Below are 15,836 nucleotides of genomic sequence, written 5' to 3' on the forward strand. Positions count from 1 at the left end.
AAACAAAATCTTTTCCTTAGATTATTGTATCTAAGCATAAACAATTTTTTATTCTTTGTTGTCTGGTTAACTTGTAACTAAGGATGAACAAATTCTTATCAGTTCTGTAGGATTAGCTTGTAAATAAATGTGAACCACTTCTTTTCCTTCTTTGCAGGGTTATTATAGTTAAATAAAACTAAATCTAAAACAATAAAAACATTATAGTTACTTTAAATAATGTAAGTTACATAAAACTTGTTTCATTTCTTATCTTCATTTAGTTTAACTTCATGTACTAAAATGACTAAAACAAAAAATAATAAACTATATAGACATAAAAAAAAATCTAAAAAAAAATGAAAACAAAAACTGATTCAAAATATCAATAAAAACTATAATAGTATCTCAGTGATACCAAAATAATTCTGCTTTCTTGGGCAAACTAATAACTAGTCGTAAATGATTTCTTATTCTTTGCAATAGGAATAAAATGTAACTAGTGCTGTCAAATCAACGTGTGTGTGTGTGTGTGTGTGTGTGTGTGTGTGTGTGTGTGTGTGTGTGTGTGTGTGTGTGTGTGTGTGTGTGTGTGGCCTGTTAATCCCTACGTTATGGGGACAAAATGTCCCCACAAAGATGGCAATATCCAAAATCCTTGTCCTTGTGGGGACATTTTTAGGTCCCCATGAGGAAAACATCTTATAAATCACACAGAAGGAGTTTTTTTGAGAAAGTAAAAACGCAGAATGTTTCCTGTGATGGGTAGGTTTAGGGGTAGGGGCAGTGTAAGGGGATAGGATGTACAGTTTGTACAGTGTGTGTGTGTGTGTGTGTGTGTGTTTGTGAGTGTGCATGGCTTAAAATTAATACTCAGCAAGCACTCAAATTCACTCACAATTATGTCAAAAATGCCCATCTCTGTGAGTCCTATCAGTTATGTCTTAAGTTAACTCAAACACAAAGCGCGTTATGTGTGCATTTGGTCTTAAAGTGACAGCATTCAAATAACCCTGCCACTATCTGCATTTTTAATGTTAAGCAAACAACAAAGGACAAAAGAAAATAAACCAGCCAACAACTTTTTTCTAAGTCACCAGCAAAAAGGCCCTACATTTTTTTGTTTTGTTTTTTGCACTAAATGTAAATAATAGTAAATAATTTTTTCTTCCTCATTCCTGTAGCTCGGCTTCTTCAAGAGAACGCCATACGGCACAGCCATGGAAAAAGCCCAGCTCAAACCTCAGGCTGCATCCGAGGCCTAAACTACACAAGAGCATTCTGAGAACACGTCCCAAAGAATGTTCTTAACCAGAGCTCATCCAAAGAGAAAGTTACTTGCTGTTTAACAAAGACAAAGACTAGACTGCAGTAGAGGAATATGGAGGAAAGATCACTGGATCTTTACTGTACTGCACTAGATGACAAGACCCTAAGGACTTAAAGCCAAATGAATGTTGACATAGTTTATTTTATCTTATTGATTTTCTTTGATGTGGGTTTTGATTTTTAACCACCACTTATAGCCTACCACTCACAAACAGTTTGGGTTGATCTTAACCAAAGCTCAGGTTCTCTTGCCTTGCCTGGCAGCAAATGCCCAAGACAGACACAATCTGCACTAACATTAAGAGTATTTTTTAACAATTTCACTTAGTTTTTATTTCGCAGTGTAGCATTTTACATTTTTAGCGTGCTATTTCACTAAACACACACACCAAAAAAAAAAAAAAAGGTCTATGGAGCATTTTACAACCAACCAAAGATACTGATACAGGTTTTTTTTTTTTCATTTATTGTGTTTTGAAAGTGAGAATGAGGTTGTTGGATACCTCACAATGGACCCTCATCTCCATTTACCTGCTGTCTTTTTTCCTCTTTTTTGTAATTTTTTTTTTTATGAAGACATTTTAAATGTTTTTGTTTTGTCATGTGATTTCTAATGGAAAGGGTTTTCACTTCGAAAGATATGTTTTCAGCTCAGTCACCTCTTGTATCTTCCAAAGAAAACAAGCCAGGTTGGTTTCACTCTCAGGTGATGGTGATCGAGGGATGCATTTCCGCGGAAAATATTGTCAGGATCCATCGCGGAAGGCTTCCTTCCCTACTGAATGTCAGTCGTTTCTGTCCTGTTATCTTAGTGGTAACGTTGCCTTAAAAGTCATCTGGGACACAACTGGATCCGCACCGAGCCTGTGAAACCTCGCCATTGCCTTGAAGCAGAGCTGTGCTTTGCCATTACTCTAACAGACTCTTGGGCCAAGAGTCGTCCCTCCAAACTTCTGTGGGTGAACGGAGAACCACTGTGGACTTGAACCGAGATTTCCGCAAATGTTGCCAAATGAACTTGCGGACTGAAAGCAAACCTCTTCCAAGGCAGCAGGCCTCATCCAGGGACTGAATGTTGAAATACACCTGTATACTTTTTGTTTCGTCCATGTCGTATGCGTGTCTTTGTGTTCATCTGCTTGTGGGCGTATGGATGTGAGGATATGAGAGAGATTTGGTTTTTTTGTGGAGCGCCACAGTCAGTGTAGAAATGCCTCCGTACATCTTGGTGCTGAAGTGGCCGAATTGGACAGGAAGTAACTGCAATCACCTGTTTCAGCGGACCGCCTAGAAAGGGAAAGCAGCTGGAACTGTGGGATGCGTAGAAAATCTGTATGGAAGTGCAATATTGTTGTATTTTTTTTTTTCCAAGTTAATTTCAACTTGTTTTGTTGTGTATATTAATACTTTTATTTTAGTAAAGTTCTCAGAAATAAGGATTATTTGAAGACAACACCCAGTTTGAGGGTTGAAATTAGCCCAGATGTAAAAAAAAGAAAGAAAGAGTAATCCTGTAGTCTAAAAATACTCAATTGCCAAAAATCTCAAAACAAGGAAGCGGATTTTAATGGTTTAATGTGAAAATGTTACGTGTATATGCAGGTTTTACCAACCAAATATAGTTTGAATTGGTCCACAACCAAAAACGGACAGATAGACACCACTTGAATCCTTAATGTTTTTGAGTCTTTTGTACATTTAAAAAAAATTATTTATTCCTCCAAAAGTTAGATTTTAGTCGTGAGTTTTTATTTTATTTTTTATTTTAAGCGGGAGGAAACACTGGGTATGTCTTCATTTTTTGTTTCTATTTTTAAAAACTGCCCCAAACCCCGTTTGTGTTTTTGAGTTGTAAATATGTTTGGTGAGGAGATTATTTTAATTTTCAGCTGATACTGATTTGACGTATTTCATCGCCCCATATTGGGGAGAATCAGAGGGATGTTCAAGTAATTATTTGTATTTACAGGTTGCATTTTAAAATAAATCTTTTTTTTTTTTTTTTACAACTGCTTATTGTTTTTCATTTTTTAGATTTGGCATGGTGGGGGGAAATAGTTTGTATGGGGTTTGGATTTTGATATTTGATACTAAGTGCATAAATGCACAATATATTTTAAACACAAAAAAGAAATGACACAAGAAATGTTCAATAATTTATTTATAAAAAATAAACACTTCATTAGAAAAAAATGCATAAGATATATACTTTCATATAGAATGTCTACAAAACTGTTTGTGCTCTCGTCATAGTATTTTGGTGTCATTTGGCTTTTATATACAGCAGCTAGTGATAATCTGTACATTCCATTGATCTTCAGTGCTTGCTTGCAATGAAATTCAAAGGTTAATATTCAAAACAGGTCGTAATACTGTTACACAGACCATAGTTTTTTTTTGAAAATCAATGCATTTATGTGCATTCATTTTCTATGATCCAATGGTTCAGTCTATTATTCTGCTTACATCATAGTTAGCCCATATAAATGTCTATAATGTTTATTCACAAAGACATTTTCATGGTTTTGTTACTAAAACTATTTCTTTACACCACATTATACATCTAAAACACAGCCCAGGTCAGTGTTGCTAGTTTGGAAAGAATCAACATTATAATTTTTTAAAATATAAATAACAGTTAATGCCAGCAGCACTGAAGTGAAATTCTTTGCACATGGCGTAGTGTGTAAGATACGTCAGACAGCAGTCAGAACTGAACACTTCAGATAAGGCATCAAAAGGAAATGTCAGAATTTTCCCAGCCAATGCACGGCTTCTCACAGTCCACACCGCAATAACGTGACATGGTGTGTGTGTGTGTGTGTGTGTGTGTGTGTGTGTGTGTGTGTGTTTGAATATTTACACCAATTACCACACATAGGGTGTTCATGAATTCCATCAGTCATTTTTTTTCTCCAATATGGAGCAGGACAGGATGAAGAAAGGCAGTCTTTGTGGTGTGTCAGCGCTCTATGGCTCTGGAGAGCTGAGTTAGTTTCTTCTGATTGTCGATCACTTTAAGGTTCTGGATGTACTGTCTTACGTTGGTTGTGTTGCGCAGGTTCAAAGACTGGTCTGAATCTACAAGATATGAAAGGGGGAAATAAAATCTATGCTGATTTATTCTGCTCTGTTTTAAATTATTTTGAGGAGGGGAAAAAACAACAACATACATGTTGATATTCTTATAGCTTGAGCATCCAAGAACATTCTCTCAGTCAAGCCTTTCTGTGGAGATGAAGGTACTGCAAAAAGACAAAAAAAATGACTCTCTTAGTTGCAGAATTCAGATAATAATAATTATTTGTTTTAACAGATACATGAGTTAAACTGTGGCGTCATCTGATCCACACCACTAGGGGGAGCTGTTACCGTACCGTAAGGCTGGCTTCGACACTCTTGAACCATCTTCAATGTTCTGGCTATCAAGCGCTAAAAATAAGTTAAAATCACATATTAAATGTTTTTTCTAAGTCATGGGGTTAACACATTTAAAGCATAATTTCAATGAAATGCAATACTCACACCAAAAACTCACCATTTTCTCAAAGTTGACCAGTTTATCAGTGTAGTTCTGGTTTCCCTCATGGATAAACGTCATATCTATACAGGGAAATTAACAGGTGATAAATGAATCTGCATTTTATCAACCGAGAAAAAAAGTCATACACAATAATGTCAATAAGATTCAGTACCTTTAAGCAGCAGAGGCATGAAGGGAATGTATGGAGGGCTGAGTTTGGCTACTGTCAGCCTGTAGGCCCTGTGGTTACGAGATGGATCCTACAACACAGAGAGGATTACTTTTAACATAGCCATATCGGCAAAATCTTGTAAACAGTGTGTAAATATTTGCTCTTACCATAAGTCGTTCATATGCACAGTAGATCCTCTTGGTTTTGTTTGGAAGCCTCTTCATTAGGATGAAATAAACAGCAATGTTTTAAATCAAGTCAAATTGATTTGCATAGAGCTTTTCACATTACACATTGTTTCAAAGCAAATTTATAGAAAATCATGTTAATGTTCATAATATATTCATGTCTATCTTGCTGCATTTAGCAGATTAGAGCTGGGTGATAATATAGTTTACATTTTGCAACAATACAATGAGAGAGAGAGAGAGAGAGAGAGAGAGAGAGAGAGAGAGAGAGAGAGAGAGAGAGAGAGAGAGAGAGAGAGAGAGAGAGAGAGAGAGAGAGAGAGAGAGAGAGAGAGAGAGAGAGCATACTTGTCCTTACCTCCCATGTCTTATTGAGCCTCTGTACGGCACTGTTACTGAGGCCGAACATCACTGCAAAAAATGAGTTCAGGTTCTTCTGTTCTTTTAAACTGAAATAGAGCAAATAGGATGCCCATGAGCTCATACTCCCTTAAAACTTGTTTTTATTTTTATTGTACTGGTCACAAAAGGACATGCACTATAAAAATGGTCATGATTTACATTATTAAGTCATCATAAAATATATTTATATGGAATATTGCAGTATTTATTATAAATGATTTGCCTGTGCACATCATTGTTGATTTTTTAAATTCATGTGGCCTCATAATCATCTCATCAATCATCTGTGGAAGATGTCCATTCAATCATTGCATTTGGTCCAAGGGATGGGAAACTGTAACGTTACACTCGGTGCGGTTTGAGAGTTGAATTTATGCGTTTCAATTGCAACACTATCAACACTGAAATGGATCTGCGGCAGTCAGGTGATACAGGTCAGTGCTTTTTAAGATGTTTATGTTCATTATTATTGTGATGTTATGTGCTTTCAGATGAGGTAGTTAAACGCCGTCTCTCATCTCGTGAAGCTTTGCAAACTCTGCTGTGTGCGATCATTTGTTTTGAAGGAGGCGTGGCTTTGGACAGGGCTGACATAAGCAATGGGCCGGGCTCCGGGGTCAGTAAAAGAGTATGTCAGGCTTTCAATGCGGGAGAAAAACACTTAAAGTGTAATAAAACGCGTTGCGTTCATATTCTGGGCTCACCTGATTTTTTGTGCATAGTATACTTCATTAATATGATATTTCCTGAGTTTGGTGTGTTTTTAACACTGTCAAGGCATTAAGCCACGTTAAGCATTTTCTTATAATGGTTTTCAATGGGAGAAAAACGCTTAACGTGTAATTAAACGCGTTGCGTTCATATTCTGGGCTCACCTGGTTTTTTGTGCATAGTATACTTTATTAATATTGTTTCCTGAGTTTGGTGTGTTTTTAACACTGTCTTGGTGCATTAAGCCACGTTAAGCGTTTTCTTATAATGGTTTTCTATGGGAGAAAAACGCTTAACGTGTAGTAAAATGCGTTGCGTTCATATTCTGGGCTTATCTGATTTTTTTGTGCATAGTATACTTCGTTAATATGATATTTCCTGAGTTTGGTGTGTTTTTAACACTGTCTTAGTGCATTTAGCCACGTTAAGCGTTTTTCACGTTAAGCGTTTTAGAATGTCCCGTTTAAGGGCCAATCACTGGCCCGCGCGGGCCTCTAATTGGCCACCCGCAAAGGCAAAACAAACGTCATACCCAGTGGCGTGATTCAAGAGTGTCAATGTTACTTCAATTTTTCTTATTACGTATTCAAATAGCAAAGAACTACGAGGCTGATAAGAGAAAGAGAACATCAAGAGAATCCAGCGTATGGTGAAGTTAATAAACACCGCTTACGAGGGATCTCCAATTTACTGGCTACGAGAGAACGGTCGCTCTTCTCAAGAAGAATGGCGAAGACGTTGGCTCTCTGTAACTTACCTCACCGATGTAGCATGTCGAAGGTAAGTTACTCAACTAGTTAGCTAATATGTCACCGTAACTTTGCCATTAAATTATAGATCCAAAGTGCAAGTGCTTGACTTGTCATGAGTGTATTTGGGTGTCATTCCAAAGGCAGCGCGCGCGCTCCGAATTGAAACAGACCGAGACGAGACGAGTAAATTATACTTTCGGTTTCATGTGCACGTCAGGGACGCAAAACTGTAATTTTGAAGCTTTGCGCGATCCGAAGCGCAAATATTTCGAGTCGAACGATCCGTACCGTGATTCAAAACACCTATGTCACGTGACTACGGCTAAATGAAGCCAAAAATATAATATAATGTGTATCTTTGTTAATTGTTTTATATATATATATATATATATATATATATATATATATATATATATATATATATGATTAACAAAGATACACATTATATAGGCAAACACATGCAGTGCTAACTGGTCAGGTTGGTGTATATATACAGAGAGAGAGAGAGAGGGAGAGAGAGAGAGAGAGAGAGAGAGAACAAAAATATAAAATATATACTGCAATAACAATGACAATTTGGTATTATTGCTGTATTGATTTATCCTAAATACAGTATAAAATACAGCTTAATGGAAAAGTTTTGCTCGATGGTGGTTATGGCAATGTCATTCATACAGATCTCTGAGTTAATTTATAATGCGTATGCGCTAGTCATAATGTATGATCATTATTGTATATAGATGATGTTCTAAACTGTGTAGTTGTAGTACTGATAAATAGTATTAAGTAATTATTGATTAATAAATCATTTCATAAATGTGATGCTTAAATTATCCTAGTTTCGCTGTACATGCATGCAAAACAGTTAATTTTTTATATATTCTGATCGTGCTGTTGAGTGGAAGGAAAAATGAGTCAAGTAATTGTCTGTTATTTTAATCCTCAATGCAACACGATCTGTAAAGAACTTTAAAATACCACCCTACACATTCAAGGAAAAATGCAAAACGTGTGTCCTGATGGCGTGTGCATGTTATTAATCGTTATTTTTGCGCGAGCGGTTTGAGTATTTATCTATCCAGCAAAACTCTCTTGTGCATTCAATGATGTCCCCAAAACTCTTCTGCGCATGCGTACATGACGTCATCGAATTGTGAATGAAACCACCGCGCATGCGCGTCCAGTACGGGTTGGATCTGATCCAGTACGTCATCGTGCTACAGGCTGCAGCGAGGACTTCTTGATAGAAGGGGCCAGCAAACCTCTGATCTACTGGGGATTTTTTTAATTTTTTTATGTTGAGCCCTGCTTTCGAGACGGTCTGATGGGAGGGTGGGATCTCATGCATTCAGAGCTAACTTGCTATTGCTTTAGGCTTTTTAACAGTCAATGTCTATTAAAAAAATAACCACACCACTGCAAAGTTTCTAAAAAAATCCAATCACTTAATTTATGCTGAAAATAGCAGCATATTTCATAAGATTTATTGGGATAATTTTTATATTCTCTTCTTACAAGTGCTATAGCTGTAGAGCTGCAAAATAAAGTTAACACAAAGTTTGTTTAAAGATTATGTAGTCTTAATGTTTCAGGTGGTTTCGGTGAGCCACATTGATGTCGTGAAGCTGAACTTATGCAATAGTATGACTGTGACGTAAAGAAAGACTAGTGACATTAATGATTAAACCACTGACAGATGTGGAATATCCTCCACTAATGGCTGTGTATGCTGTGTTGTATGGCAGCTAACAGCCTTTGAGTCTTGTGAATTGCTATTGTACTCACACAACAGCCATCTTGATGAATTTCTTCAGTAGTATGGCTCTCTTGACCAGGTCCTCACAGAGACACAGCTCAGTCACCACCCAGTACTGAACCTCGTTGAAGCGACGGACAAACCGCTCAAGGTTAGCCGTAGTGGCTCCTGGGAACTTTTCCCGTCCGAAAACGTAGTAGACCAGCTCCACCTGTAGTACAGCAAACTAACTTTACTATCACCTATTATAAATTGAAATGTACAATTTAATAATATTTAGAGTACTTATGTCGATAAACATGTTTATTTTAACCAATGTTTATTCATATTATTATTAATAACTTTTTACCATTTAATTGATAACTTTTTATTTAACTTTAGATTTTTTTTTAGCATTTTACTGTTGCCACCAATTTTTCCACTTTGCGTTGTGCCTAAATTTATATCATATAATATATTACAAATAAATATATAATTATACAATAATATACATTATGTTAAGCAAAAGCTCTTTTAACTTTAACTTCATGCAGATATTTTTACATTAAGGCTGCATTAATTTGATCAAAAGTAACAGTGAAGTAAAGACTTTCTATTCATCAACGAATCTTGAAAAAAAGGTATCACGGTTTCCACAAAAGTATTAAGCAGCGCAACTGTTCAACATTGATATTGATAATAATAATAATAATAATAGTAGTAATACATGTTTCTTGAGCACCAAATCAGCATATGAGAAGGATTTCATGTGACACTGAAAACTGGAGTAATAATGCTAAAAATTCAGCTGTCATCACAGGAATAAATTACAATATATATTTTTTTAAAGTGTAATAATATTATACAATATTATTATTTTTACTCTATTTTTGATCAAATAAATGCAGCCTTGATGAGCATTAGATACTTTTTTCAAAAATATTAATAAAATCTTACCAACCCCAAACTTTTGAACAGTAATTTATTTTTTAATAACAAATGTAAACAAAATAGATTAATAGTTAACTTTTTTATCATTCATAAAAACTATTTGTTCTTTGAATATACTATAGTATATCTCTACAAGATGAGCGTAGCCTTTATCTGCCCTGTACTTGTGAACTTTGGAAGTATTTGATTGTACTGAACGTTGGCCAAATAGTCATTGATATGACACATATGTCCACTTCACTTCCTACTTGCATTCATCTGATATGCACTTATTCAGGTATTTCGAGCTGGCGACATTACAGACGTCAGATATTTGTTTACCCAGCAGGTGTAAACCAGGCATGAGGTGAGATTCAGACAGCTCGGCTGTAAAATATGTCACTGACTTTTTCTCTTTGACAAGTTTGATTGTCAAACAGATAAGCTGCACGCAAGACTGATAACATCCTGTGATATTTGTGTCCCTGTGAGACGATGTACACTGATATTAGTATATTTACACTAATGTGATGCTCTAATTTTGATGAGCAATGCTGCTGATTAGATTTTAGTATTTTGCTATGTTGAAGTTCCTTCTTTATCTGGCAACTGCCATGAAAGAATGTAATGAAATGGTTTGTGCCATTGACGAATGTGCGTGTTCACGTGGCTGTTACCTCATGCATGGCCATGAAGAGCTCCCAGTCGTAGCTGGTGTGCTGGCTGGCCATGTCCTTGGAGCACATCTGCTCCAGAGTGTCCATGGTGTTCTTCTCTGGCCCCAGTTGCTCTTTCACGGGTGTCTGTCAGGGTTAACACACACGCACACATGCACAAACGCATACACGCGCATACACACACACACACAAACACACACACAAAGGATACTGTTAAATCTGAATCATAGTATTTGACTATCCTATAATTAACTTATGTTAAATGTTAAATTAACATTTTGGAGATTTTTAAATGAGATTGTTAAATTAATTTGTTATTTTTGTTTGTTTTTTGCCCACAAAATGTATTCTCGTTGATTCATAAAACTGAGGTTAAACCACTGGAGTCACATAGATTTTAAAGGGGTGATGAATTGAGAAATCAACTTTCCCTTGAGCTTTTGATATATAAAAGGTCATGGTAATATAATATTGTGGAAGAACACAGTCGCTGCATAAGCTTCCTTCTGATCATAATATTAGGAATGTGTGATACTACATTTATTTTTAATGAAGTTCCAGCTCACGTGGGTAAGACCGTACGTGTGTTCGCTTCATTTCACTGCGGAATCATTTGTAAACAAGCCTCAAGTGCTGGATTTGCAGACACAATGTTGTGCTTGTATATTGGATCCGACAGGAATGGTGCAACAAACTTATGTGAGTAAAACGTCTTTTTTAAATGTAGTAGTAATAGTCCGGGGGCTGTGTATTTTCCAGATGGGCTATGGAAATGTACTCCCATCGGCAGAAATTCTTGCTTTATCTAGTTGCGCACGTACGTGTGTGTATCTGTATTCAGGTAATACAGAAATAATATTTCAATCAATCGTGGGTGGATGAGAAATAAATCTCATCCTGCACATTGGTGGTGGTTGAGGAGTTTCCCCCCTTCTATATGTAAAGCGTTTTGGGTGTCTAGAAAAGCGCTATATAAATGTAATGAATTATTATTATTATTATAATTAAATCCTTGTGTTTGCTTGATAAAGACGTTTACGAGCCCTGTGGTCTGTAGAGGCATAGATATGACAGCAGAGCTGAAGCTCATGAAATATGCGAATATTATCCAATCCTAGCCATGGGCGTTTAAGTCTACAGTGCGACACGCCCATCAAAACCCAGCGTTCAGAAGACAGCCTCAAAACCAAGCCTGCAGTCTCCCTCTCATTTACTGAAGCTTTCGCGCCTCGATCGCCCCCCGGTGACCGGTCCCAGTATAGCCGCCCCTCTGTGTTTTCTAATGGACGCGAGGCAAACTAAATAATAAAATTACACTTCAAAATTGTTTCCCTAAAGTTAGTTTATGTCACTGAAGGCAGTTATAATCACGATGATTTCATTTCAGGTGTTCGTTTTAAAAATAAGTTTAGTTTGAGTTAGTTTTGATGCTATAAAACGGGGGGTGTGACGTCATGATTGACAGCTGAGACTGACGGCTTCTCTGAGTGAAGTTGTCACTGAGGCACTAACGGACTTTTTTCGAAATTTTTGGGAACAGATTTCTACATTTCCATAACTGTTTATTTCACACCAACATAATTAATTGTTCTGCATTTGCGAGAGTGTGGGCGGGCTTTTGATATCGCGGCTCTACTTCCTGCTCTGCTTCCTGCGCTCTACTGCGCAACTCCGGTCCCGAAATCGCTACTGCGCAGACTCTGTCCCAAGATGTCCGCACCGTGCAGGCCGCCTAAAAGCTTCAAATCTGACAAGCGGAAACGGATGATGTCGAGTCGTCCATATTTTTTTACGGTCTATGCTCAAAACCAGTGTAGAGAATAGCCTATTACTTATGAGTTTTTAAATGTAAATACCACACGAACGTCATTAGTTAAATGTTTAAAAAAAGGAAAAAAGGCAGTTCATGACACCTTTAACATATATTTTTTACTATATTTCTGGACCTTGGTGGTCAATAAATTGCTGTCTATGGAGGGGTCAGAGAGCGCTCCGATTTAATCAAAAATATCTTCATTTTTGTTCTGAGGATGAATGAAGGTCTTATGGGTTTGGAATGGCATGAGGATGAGAAATATTTTTTGGGGTGAACTAACCCTTTAATCAAGTTAAATTGCATAAGTCAAAATAAGATGAGAAAAGCATCCCCCTCCCCTTATAAAAAAATAATATAATTTGAAGACATTACATTATTATGGCAAAAAGTTTTCATGGAACACTATCTTTAGAAGTCAGTATATTATAATATTTTTATGGTGTTTTTGTGTCCTTTTTGAAGCTTAAAGTCACTATTTATTATAAATATTTATCCACCATGCACATTGTTTTTTTTACTGTTATTCATGTGCCCTCATAAGCTTTAATCGAAATAAATTTCCCTCCCTATTGCAGCAACATGTATTATCCGATGACATGTTTACCGGTGTGAGGGCGGGGCAACCTGTCACTTGCATGAGATCGACCAATAGCAAACTACAACAAATCCAACTATCCAATCAATTCCCGGTAGACCAAATCAAGTCCCGCTCTACATTTAATAAGTCGTTTAACTTGGATATGTGCCACAATAGGGAAGAAAAGACTATCACAACATCATTTTTAGCTGACTTTTATGACAAGAGTGAGGATCTTTTACTATGAAACAGCAATAATTCTGCTGACATCTCTCACCAGTTGTTCCACTTGGCTGGCAGAGCAGAGGAAAAGCCTCTCGTTCACTCCTAAAGAGGCAGAGACTGACGTAGTCTCCAGCTTGAGCTGGACTCTGTCTGCAAGAAGCAAAGCAGAAGAAACTTTGATCACATGAAAATCTCTTAGGTAGGACGAAATTTAATACTGACTTCAATCTAAAACTGTAACAGTTCTGAGGCACCGTCAGAGGAAACTCTGAAGCCAAATCATCTGAATCTCATAGCTTACTTACCTCCTGAGGAATTCATCTTGACCAGCACATAGTTTCTCTCGGGATCCACTAATGTAGTCAAGATGTCGTTCACTGAAGCATCGACTGGCAGCATCACAGTGACAGCCTTATGATCCGGTTTAAAGATCTCATACAAGACTGCAAACGGACAATTGGACTCTTTTAAATGAACACATTTCATTAGCTACATTCCATTTTGAATAATGTGAGCAATTTCACATGGGTATTATTCTTGTTTTATCTGCTCTTTGTTTAATTTCTTTATCTTACTGTAAAAACACAAACCTTTATCTTGAGATTTAATCGACCGTAATTTTCCCACTGGCTCTTCGTAAGCAGAAAACCAATCAAACTTTTGGTTCAGCTGAAACAAACAGATGGCCATATTGGATATTAGAGCTTGCAGGGCTTCAAAAGGTAGTTTTCAACATGTTTAGAAAGTCTGAAATTAACAGACAGCATCAATGATCTCGGGTATGATGGATTTTCTGTGTCTTGAGAAAATAAGTGCGGTTCTTATTCCAAGAATGTGAGGAATCAGAGACGAGATCAGGCACATGCGAAGGATGGTCAGTATGGCATTTTAAAACCATTTGTTAGAATGCCTTCTCTCAGAAAAAGCAAAACATTTCCCACTAGTATTTTTTGCACCAATGCTCTACAGTGTTTCCTACAGAATTGTTTCACATACACACACTATATATATATAAACACTATACCACATCACACAGGTGGCGGCAAGTGAGTCTTGATGAAACCAATGCGTTCGAAATTGATGATTTATTTAGAATAAGAGCAAGTAAGTGATTAAATTAATCTTTTGCTCAAGAGATTCATTCCAAAATGCATATTCGTTCAGGAACCAAACATGACTGTAGGTTGCTCAAAAGAAGTTCATTCAACTGGCTGGGTGTGTATTGTGTGATTATATTTTTCTTAATGCTGTTTTTTATTTTTTTTATTTACGCAGTAGGGAAAAGCAGTTCAGGAAACACCTTAGCACTATATTTATTGTTGTGCATTTATGTAATTGTTCTTTAAACACCTGTTCCCAAATAGGCTGTAAACTCTATAATGGATGGCTGGGTTTTATGTGACCATGGATACAGCTGACCTACTTTTAGTGTACAATTCAATGCTCTGTCAAAAAGGGATTTACTTTTGTTTAGTTCTCTGAATTTGTCTAAAGACCTCTGGCCACAGAGATGTTGACTTTTCCACCGGCGAGTCTGTTTATTATGCTGTGTCATAAAGTAAGTAGGATTTATTGGTTGGTCTCTTATTGCTGCAAGTTTCCCATTAGACTAAGAAACCAGTGCCTCTTACCTTCGTCAGAGTGTGACATCCATTCTCGGTTCTGTAAGGAGTATAACAGGGAGAAGCTATAAATGTAGGATTAAGTAAAGAGTTTTGATCACATGAAGACTCATGAGTAAAGGTGTGGGCTTTATAAAAGAAGGTCAAATAAAGATTAGGTATGGTATTTATTTTATTATTGGATGACATCATCATTTCAGCTCTAAAAGATGCTTCAAAGTGTGAAGTGCAGTAATTACGCAAACACTGGACAATTAACTGAAGATTTACTTGACTTTGGAAGATGAATATGGATTGACTGCGCTCAAATCGTAATGTAAGAGACCTGATTGTAATCATTTTGACTAAATATATTTCTGTCATGACAACTCTTGGAGTGTTTGGCATGGTAATGAATATGACAATGTTGATGTGTTTGGTCTTGGCGGAATAGATCTGCTACGCTGCTGCTGCAAAGCAAATTTTGAGCAAAATTTGAGTTTTGGCATTTACTTTTAGTCACATTTTAGTCATATACATTATTATTTTAAGTCTAAGTTTTAGTCGACTATATATCTTACGTTTTTAGTCCAGTAAATCTACAGTAGATTTAATCGACTAAAATCAAATGGGTTTAGTTCAATTGTAATGCATAAAGAATTTCTCTAAAATGCCCAAACCCATTATATACTCCTGGAGAAAACCTATATTAACTTGTTAATATGAAAGATATTAAAGTTTAAACATGCAATACAGACAGATTTAACTGCTGTGACATAAAATGTCTTTATCTTAAAATTAAATAAAAGCACTTCTATAGCAGAATACATGGTCTTATTTTCAATTAATGATATATGGATTCTTTATAACAACTTGCATACATTATTTTTTATTTTTTCAAGCAGACATATTTATTTGTATAAATTAAATATATTTATCCTTAAGCTATTAAAGAATCGTTAATGCTTTTACTTTTTCTTTTGTTGTTTGATTATATTAAGGGCACAGACGGCATTAGGTTTATTAGGCTGCTGTCACTTTAAGACCGAATGCATGGATCCAATGCACTGATGCACATCCAATATTCTCATTAATTCTCGTATTTTATTAAGACATAACCAACTGTACTTGTGTGACTACTCTCCAAAACTGACATTTTGACTGGCTGCGCGCTTTTGTTAGCCTAGAAATCTAGACGCACCCTATCTGCCCGCGAGTG

At 36.4% G+C, this 15,836-nt stretch overlaps 2 protein-coding genes across 4 annotated transcripts in view; one reads left to right on the top strand and one right to left on the bottom strand.

Moving 5' to 3' along the window:
- itga5 (integrin, alpha 5 (fibronectin receptor, alpha polypeptide)) overlaps window positions 1-2,415 on the top strand; it is a 48,087-nt gene extending 45,672 nt beyond the window's left edge. Inside the window, exon 30 of the mRNA XM_067445791.1 lies at window positions 1,164-2,415. Coding sequence (XP_067301892.1) covers window positions 1,164-1,244 — 81 coding nt within the window. The 3' untranslated portion in view covers window positions 1,245-2,415. The remainder of the gene's footprint in view (window positions 1-1,163) is intronic.
- A 1,037-nt stretch (window positions 2,416-3,452) lies between these two features.
- The window catches only part of rapgef3 (Rap guanine nucleotide exchange factor (GEF) 3), a 49,491-nt gene continuing 37,107 nt past the window's right edge, over window positions 3,453-15,836 (bottom strand). For all 3 annotated transcript variants that reach the window (XM_067445794.1, XM_067445792.1, XM_067445793.1), the window contains 13 exons: window positions 14,648-14,678; window positions 13,607-13,685; window positions 13,322-13,459; window positions 13,069-13,166; window positions 10,399-10,524; window positions 8,842-9,023; window positions 5,550-5,640; window positions 5,171-5,221; window positions 5,004-5,091; window positions 4,847-4,911; window positions 4,686-4,740; window positions 4,482-4,553; window positions 3,453-4,389 (listed from right to left, as the gene is read on the bottom strand). In XM_067445794.1, coding sequence (XP_067301895.1) covers window positions 4,271-4,389; window positions 4,482-4,553; window positions 4,686-4,740; window positions 4,847-4,911; window positions 5,004-5,091; window positions 5,171-5,221; window positions 5,550-5,640; window positions 8,842-9,023; window positions 10,399-10,524; window positions 13,069-13,166; window positions 13,322-13,459; window positions 13,607-13,685; window positions 14,648-14,678 — 1,195 coding nt within the window. In that variant the 3' untranslated portion in view covers window positions 3,453-4,270. The remainder of the gene's footprint in view (window positions 4,390-4,481; window positions 4,554-4,685; window positions 4,741-4,846; window positions 4,912-5,003; window positions 5,092-5,170; window positions 5,222-5,549; window positions 5,641-8,841; window positions 9,024-10,398; window positions 10,525-13,068; window positions 13,167-13,321; window positions 13,460-13,606; window positions 13,686-14,647; window positions 14,679-15,836) is intronic.

This window comes from Pseudorasbora parva, chromosome 6 (genome assembly GCF_024679245.1).
Source record: "Pseudorasbora parva isolate DD20220531a chromosome 6, ASM2467924v1, whole genome shotgun sequence".
Lineage (NCBI taxonomy): Eukaryota > Metazoa > Chordata > Actinopteri > Cypriniformes > Gobionidae > Pseudorasbora > Pseudorasbora parva.